The sequence below is a fragment of the Actinia tenebrosa genome, unplaced genomic scaffold (genome assembly GCF_029948245.1).
Source record: "Actinia tenebrosa isolate PJP-AT-01 unplaced genomic scaffold, QUT_ActTen_1.0 PGA_scaffold17__23_contigs__length_9995812, whole genome shotgun sequence".
In the NCBI taxonomy this organism is placed as follows: Eukaryota; Metazoa; Cnidaria; class Anthozoa; order Actiniaria; family Actiniidae; genus Actinia; species Actinia tenebrosa.
Window position 1 is genome coordinate 4,296,293 of NW_028292577.1, and position 8,345 is coordinate 4,304,637.

General features: G+C 37.9%; 1 protein-coding gene across 1 annotated transcript; it reads right to left on the bottom strand.

Moving 5' to 3' along the window:
- Window positions 1-971: 971 nt before the first annotated feature.
- Window positions 972-4,903, bottom strand: LOC148910288 (uncharacterized). Its single transcript, XM_089032024.1, has 3 exons — window positions 3,202-4,903; window positions 2,855-2,918; window positions 972-1,107 (listed from the first exon to the last, which is right to left on the bottom strand). Exons 1-3 carry the CDS (start codon window positions 4,901-4,903, stop codon window positions 972-974), a joined length of 1,902 nt encoding a protein of 633 aa, XP_088888150.1.
- Window positions 4,904-8,345: the final 3,442 nt, after the last annotated feature.

The following is an 8,345-nucleotide window of genomic DNA, read 5'->3' on the forward strand; positions in this document are numbered from 1 at the left end:
TTACTGCATGATAGCCAAGTTACACGAGCAGAAACGTACAAAAACAAATACTTGATCTTATTTTTTATTTTTTCATTTTCGTTTTAACTTTGTAATTACATCTTCATCTGCATGCCTGTTACATCGTGTCGTCCAAAATTACCTTTTTCTTACTGATGAATTCGAGTCTAACGTCACTGTGATAATTTATTCCTAATCGGTAAATTTACTAAATCACTAATTTACTAAATTACAAATGTTCTATTCTTGTATGACAACCTTCTTGCAAGTAGGTGTATATGCATTTATATTTTTCATATTATGTTATATGTTTATATATATTTTTGGTATAAACTCAATCAAGAGAATATGAAGTACTTACTTAAAATTGTCTTGACTCAATTGAAGAATCGTTGTCGGGTTCAGAAACATAGAACATAGAAGCTGAGACCGAAATGGCACATGGGAAGTACGTTAATAATATGCATGCTGTGGTCGGCATCATCCACTGTTTTTACTAAAACCATGGAGGCTGTTAAAGTTGTGCTGAAAGTACTAAAACAGGAAAAGAAGAATACATTTGATAGATATAAGAAATAATGCAAGTAAATAAGCGGTTTCGACTTCGCTGCAACCTATGAAAACGTGAAGCCAAACGGCTCTCAAACGCAGGTCTTCTGAATACGCGTTTGGCATTCTAAACATGAATGTTACGTTAATACCAGACTCGTTGAATATTCTAAGTACAGGCGTCCATTCAAGCTAATTAGAATTTTTTCAAAATCAAGGGACCAAAGAGTGATCATGTGGTACACCCTAGTTTAATATTTAACTTCATTATTTTGAAAAGAATTGAACGCAAGATAAAATAGCAAACATATAGATATTTCTGTTGGGGTGCGGCCTCCTTAAATACTTTAACCGGGGAATAGTAACTTTTGTTTTCTATTGAGCAGAATATCGAATTTTATAAAACATACAGGCTGAGGAACTTAGTCTTCTTCTAGGACGTCGGCGGAAGCTTCTTCTTTCATGGGCTCAAACGTTGCCCCTTCGCGTTCCTGCCCGGAATCGGGAGGTGTTGTATAGCTGCTACGGCTGCTACCACCACCACCACCACTGCAACCCCTAAAATGTACAAAGAAAAAGAAGCCATACTAAGATATTTTAAAACTGCAAGGCGAAAAAGGTACTTTTAATATTACTCAACCTCCATAGCTGCGAGCCGCACGTTTAAATTTCATCTTACGCTTAGACGAATTCGTACGACGCAACTCCTCTTCAGCCTCATCGACTTGACGCTTCAAGGCTTTTTTTCATACGAACATTCGGTTTGTCCATTTGTTCGCGATATTGATCGGCAAGTCGTCGCTCTTCTTCGTTTTTTAGTATCAACTCTTTGAGATTTCTGTCCATCTTACGGTCAATAAACTGTATTCAGCCCAAATCTTGCCAAACAAAGCACGCTCCCTGTAAAACGATCCTTATTACATCTTCCATTAACATTATTCTATTTGCTGAGGAAAAGAGATTCTTAGCCTTAGCACAGATGTCTTCTACATGGGTTGACCATTTAAGCTAAGGCCTGCATTGCATTGTTGTCATCATTTTACACTAATCAAACGCACTTTGGCGAACTCGTGGATACTTGTTGCACTTTTCGAAGATTGGTCTTCCTGTGCCCTCCTTATGCTTGTTGACATTCCCAAAGGATTCCAAATATTTTGCTCGATTTATACACAGCGACGATCTGATTCCAGCTTATGTAAAAGGAAATTGATTACAACACAGGAAACCCACAAAGAGCAAAGTTGATTTTCTAAAAGAAGCAAAAAATATATAGCCGGGTTCCCTGTGTGCGAGATCATGACGTAACAGACTATGAACTTAATTTGCATATTCGCACGTGTAAATCGAGAGAGAGAGAGAGAGAGAGAGAGAGATGTCTTTTATTTAATCTCGGGAAATTTCATCAATGTACAAATTGGTTTTCATGAAAACCGAGTTCATAGGTAATATATCTAAAAAATTAATAATAACGTTAAGAATATATAGACAGATTTATGAAATACATTCTCATCTACCCCCCAAAAATATTATAGTAATTAAAGTGTTAAGGACCAACAGACGAAAGATTCCTCTTAAAAGATTTTAAATTATTGGACAGTCTGACACTTTGGGGTAACGAGTTCCACACTTTTGCACCGTCATAAGAGAGAGCTCTTTTTAAAAACTCAGTGCTGGGTTTCGGTAACTTTAAGCACTTCTCTCTACCACGAAAATCGTAGGTATTTTCTTGAAAATAAAAGAGTTCCCTTACAGATTTTGGTGCAAGTGCATTTAAAGTCTTAAACATCATTATTGCTTTATGCTCCTTTCTTCTTCTTTGTAAGCTTTTCCAGCCTAAAGAAGTTAAAATATCACTAGATCTGACATCGTAGCTGCTTTTTGTTATTATTCTTGCAGCTCTATTTTGCATTTTTTGCAATCTTTCAGCAGACGTTACTGGTAAATTATCCCATACCACGTCACAATAGTCAAACCAAGGTAAAACGAGAGCCTCATATATGGTAATAGCTGTCTCCAAGGGGATGTAATCGCGGACTCGTCTTATGCCACTCAATCCAGAGGATATTTTTTTACAAATGTAATCAATATGAGCAACCCAAGACACCCGTTCGTCAATCACAACACCCAGAGTTTTTGCTGTAGAGACTCTAGTAATTGGTTTGCTATTTAAATATATGTGTGGTTCGGAGGTAATTTTTTTCAATTTATCGTCAGAAGCAATAAACATGTGCTCTGTTTTAGCTGAATTTAAGCTAAGTTTGTTAGCTTTCAACCAGTTATGAATATTGGAAATATCAGCGTTCACCTCGTCAAATAGAGTCTTTTGTGATGTGCCACAAGTGGTGAGACTTGTGTCATCAGCATACATTCTAGCATTTGAAAATTTGACACTATTTGGCAGATCGTTTATGTAAATAATAAATAATAATGGCCCAAGGATTGAGCCTTGAGGGATGCCGCAATCGAGTGTTCTAGAGCTAGATAAGGTATGGTTTATGTAGCATCTCTGACTACGATCTGTGAGGTAAGATTTGAACCACTTTATCGACTCTTCTGCAATCCCATAATAGTATAATTTGTGGAGAAGTATGGAGTGATTTACTGTGTCAAAAGCTTTTTTAAAATCTAGGAAAGTGACACAGTTCAATTTACCTTCATCCATATTGGTAAGCCACTCCGTTGTGGCTTCTAGGAGTGCAGTAGTAGTCGAATGAAGCGGTCTAAATCCCGACTGCTTTTGAGAAAGTAAATTATTTGAGTTTAGATACTCATATAACTGGTTAAAAACTATTCTCTCGAAAATCTTAGCAATAGTAGGTAAGACCGAAATGGGACGGTAATTATTCAAATCATCTTTGTCATTAGCTTTATGAATTGGCGTAACTTTCGCAAGTTTCAAGCCGTTAGGAAAAATCCCTTTATCAACTGATTGATTGAATAGCTTCACTAGTGATTGACTTATTACTGGTGAAGCAATCTTGATGAAATGAGATGGTATACCGTCAAGACCTGTCGCTTTTTTAACGTCAATAGAATTAATGATTTTCATAAGTTCATCAACTGATGTGTGTCGTAAGGTGAATGTTGAGCCAATTCTAATTAGATAATCATTATAAGCAGTCGGTCCATCGGGAATTAAACAAGCTAATTTAGTCCCAATTTCAGAAAAATGACAATTGAATACCTCAGCTATTTCCTTCGAGTCACACATCGATGTATCACCTGTTTTGATAGATGTTACATAAGAGCCAGATTTAGTCCTTCGTGAGAGGACTTCATTAATAGCTTTCCAGACCTCCTTTGAGTTTTTTGAATTTTGTGCAAAATGATTTTCATAATATGACTTCTTGGCTCTTTTTATCTCGTTGTTGACGCGATTTCTAATAGACTTATAATCACTCCAGTCGTCCCTCGAATTCGTTTGAGTAGCTTTTTGTTTCATTTTATCTCTATCGTACATAGCTTTCCTCAAATCAGTTGTCATCCAGGGAGACTTCTTGTTTCTTATTCGTTTTGTTTTGATCGGAGCGTGCGAGTCAAGAACAGAGAGAAATAACTCTTTCCATCTGTCCCACATGTCATCCGGGCTTTCCTTATTATCCAAACAATCCCAAGGGAGTGTTGCTAAATCCATAAGAAACTTGTCGGAGTCAAAGTTTTTAGCCGATCTAAATGAGATCTTACAGTGATTGTTGTTTGTCGGAATTGCTATTTTCCGTATTGTATAAACCAGACTATGGTCACTGATACCAATGTGAACCACTCCACTTCGGACTACCCTATCTGGGCTATTCGTTAAGATCACATCAATGAGGGTTTTACTTTTTTCAGTGACTCTAGTTGGTTCTGTGATTAACTGCGTAAGTTGAAACAATTCAGCAGTCGTATTCAAATAGCGGGTTTGCTGATTAATATTAGTAGATAATAAATCACAGTTTAAATCCCCTAGGATATAAATTTCCTTAAACTCAGAATCTATTTTTGTTAACACATTTTCAAATATATTGAAAAATGAGCGTGTATCATAGTTAGGAGGCCTATAACAGGCTAAAACGGCAAAAGACTTGCTATTTGGCTTCATGATTTCAAAACACAGGGACTCTACTTTATCATCAGTTAAGTCACTACGGTTTTTCCCATTTACGCCCTTTTTCAAGTATAAACAAACTCCCCCTCCATTGCGGTTTCTATCAGACCTATGGATGTCATAGCCTTCGATGCTCACCATTGAACTTGGGATTGATGGATCGAGCCTTGACTCATTTATGCAAAGAAGATCAAAATTTTGCTGAATGACCCATGATCTCAGTTCATCTATATGAGCTACAAGACTAGTTATATTTAAAGAGGCCATTTTAAAACCTCTAACATTAGGAATAGAATGAGGTCTATTATCACCGTCAGACTTATCAATATTAGTATTTGAGACAATACTAGAGGGATGAATAGAGGAATCTGTTTCGTCTAGTGGTTCCTTACCTTTTAATCATGCTTTAGATTTAAGATATTTATTGAAATCTTGCGCAAGGATTCCTATTCCTGCACGATTTAAATGCAGTCCTTTGGTGTTAAGTCCTTTCTCTGTTACATTATGAGAAATATAGTCCCATTCCCGTTCGTTGCAGAAGGCTCTAAGCGATTTGTTCACATCCTTTCTTGCTGTTTCAAGGAGACTCGAGTCTTGGCGAATGATTAATTCAGATATCGCTATTTCACAAGACGGCAGCTGTTTTTCCACAGATTCGCAGATTCCAACTATCCTCTCTGCAATGGCCTTAGATTCATCAGACTTAAGATTATTTGTACCAATATGTACAATAAGATTATTAGGTTTCCTTCTGATTATTGGCTTTATATAGTCCTCCATATCCTCCACTGTGGCCCCTGGGAAGGGTTTTATATTAACTCTGTTTGTCTTGCTTGACATTTTCCAACCTTCGAGCTTCGATATTATAGAATCTCCAATTATAACTGTACTAGTTTTGTTTCTGTCCTGAAGCGAATGGTCCTGGTTATTAGTAGGTAGCTTGTTCTCAGCTTTGTTCTTTGGTGTTGTCTTTTGTTGCTTGGCCTTTTTTTGTTTCCTTTGTACCTTTTTCCAGTTACAATGAGATTCATTCATTGTGTCACTCATACTACTCTCCGGGGTCGTAAGATCAACTACAGTAGCTTGTTTAGTTTCCGTATGATCATTGTTCTTGCATTGATCATTGTTCTTACATTGATCGTTTTCTTTCGTAACTAGCCTCAACGCTGTTAGTAAGCTGGCTTTTTCGTCTTGTAATTTGCATACTTGCTGTTTTTGAATTTTAATTTCCTCCTGAAGATTACAGATAATTTTACGAGAATCATCGTTTTCCTTCTTCATTTGTTGGATATCAAAGTTCTCTCCGTTTTGGAAAGTGTCTTTCAATAAACTTATTTCTTTACGCAAGTCAGTCAGTAAACCGAATAATAATGAGGCAATTTCAGAATCAGTCGGTTGTGAAGGCTCAACTCTTTTTTCTGCAGGACCATCATTCTTGCTTGGAAGAAGTTCATGAAACTTATTCCTAAGGCATTCTTGATTTGGCCCAAAGATTTTCAGTCTAAGTGATGATGTGTAGAATCTTACGGAGCATTCCTTGTCATCGGTACTCACTTTATACGTTATTGCGTTGTGAGCTTTGTCTTCTTTAAAGACGCCATTACTGCCTTCTTGGACATCGAACATAAAATCCACCAAAGATTTAAGTTCTTGTTGCGTACCACGCCAAGTGAAATCGTTATCCTTTTCATCATAACTTAAATACTCAATAAGATTTGCCATTTGGAGACAAAGATTCGATAAAAGCTTTATAAAATGTTGAAGATTACGGAGCGGTTACGAACACGTCTGCATAGACTGAACAGACAGACGGAGAGAGAGACAGAGAGAGAGAGAGAGAGAGAGAGAGAGAGAGAGAGAAAGAGCGGGAAGAATAGTAAGTCGAGACGGATAGTTTGTGTTAACATGTAAAGAAAAGAATCGAAAATACAACACAGCTTAGTCGAATGCTGCTTAGTTTATTCAAGGAAACAAAGATAAAGAAAGAATCGAAAATACAACACCCTGTGGTCTAACTAAGGTAGATGCGTGGGTTAAGCTTTAGTTAAGATCGGAGCAGATAAGAAGAACCAATCACAAGAGATTATTTGACAGGTAATTGTGAGAATTGTCTGCAGCATACAGGTACTACTTTGAAGTTCTAGTTCTAGGTTTTGCTTGCACTAAATACAGCTTTGACAAAATGAACTTTGAGGATCATTTCCAAAATGGATCGTAATCGTATACTGGGTCGGTGATCATATGGTTGAACCAAAACTGAGATCGCGGGAGAACCCATATTCTGCGCTCTATTATTCTGCTTCGTTTTCCTCGTAGTAGATGCATCAAATTCATTATAGATGATATCGCGTACATCCTTCTTTGCCTTATGATCTGCAAAACGCGGAGAAGATTACGCAGCCTTGTTCTTCTGTTTCGATTTTTAAAACTGGAAAGAACAAGAATCTGAAGAGCGCTATTTATCCTATTCGCCATTTTGTTGTTATGAAGCACTAGTGTGACCCCAATCCCGAAATTTGCATAACATAAGTTTGACCATATCTACAAATTACGTCATAAACTTAAGTATAACTATAGTTAAATTCTCTAGTGTGACCGCAGCCATTGTATAAGAGCTTTGTGCTTGTTAGTGTCGTGTAACATTCGTAATCAGATGACGTAATACGATCGACAGACGTTTAATTATCGATCTGCTAACATCTTAGTGAGTGAATGAGTGAGTGACACATTTGCATATTCAGACCGCTCATAATAACTCGTTTCTACGCTTCGCGTATCCACGAGTTAAAAAGCGTGTTCAAAAACGATCGTTCAAAGACCATCCTAAGGCCCAGGGCAAACGTAGGACTAACGTCGTCGGAAAGTGGACTAAGAGGGCCTACGTGGCGGTAAACGTCGAACCAATGTTGATCTTAGGCCCCGTCCACACGTATCCGGAAATTTTTGTATCCGCAAATTATTTTTTGCGGATACGAAAATGTTTGCGTCCACACGCAGCGTATTCGAATCGTTTTCACCGTCCACACGTATCCGTTTTCGAAAAATTTGCGGATACGGATACAAAAATTTCCGGACACGTGTGGACGCAACCCGTATCCGCAAAAAAATTTGCGGATACAAAAATTTCCGGATACGTGTGGACGGGGCCTTAATTCACTCTCCCATTGTTATTATTATTTTAATTGGACATGAAAATGCACGGGGGGAACGCACGGACATTTGTTTGTCTTTTCCAGATTAATGCTTATCCTTGTAATGGCGAAATATAGCGCTCGACCATAATTAAAACCTGTTTTTCATTCTTTTTTCCCCTCTCTCGCAGCATTCACAATAAGCAACGATTTTGCCCGCCGTTCACATTTATTACAGGTCGGCATCTCACAAACCAGGCAAACAAATTTCGTTTGGCCCAAACAAAAACTAGGAGGCTCAAGAGTCTCGTCTCGTGACAAGGATTTTCTAAACGCGGTCATGCTCAGTTTGAGTAGTTTTAAATATATTTTTGTATCCAGAGCTCCTCGGTCTCGTTCATCACTCATCTTTGTATAGCGCATGCTCATCGGGGGGGGGGGGGGGGGGGGTGGGGGGGTGGGAATGAGTGTTTGGGAGGTGGGGGAGTGGTTGTTTTGACGGCTTTGGTGTAAGTCATGCGACTTGCATGATTGATTTACTATTTTGCATAATATATGACTTCAGTTCGGCACGTGTT

Bases quoted from the DNA above. Each gene is read 5' to 3' on its own strand.
- LOC148910288 (XM_089032024.1), bottom strand. From the start codon at position 4,903: ATGGCCTCTTTAAATATAACTAGTCTTGTAGCTCATATAGATGAACTG. The intron at 2,919-3,201 runs GTAAATTGAACT...TTCAAATGCTAG, and splicing joins GCTTACCAATATGGATGAAG to AATGTATGCTGATGACACAA. The intron at 1,108-2,854 runs GTGAACGCTGAT...TGTACATTTTAG, and splicing joins AAAAGACTCTATTTGACGAG to GGGTTGCAGTGGTGGTGGTG.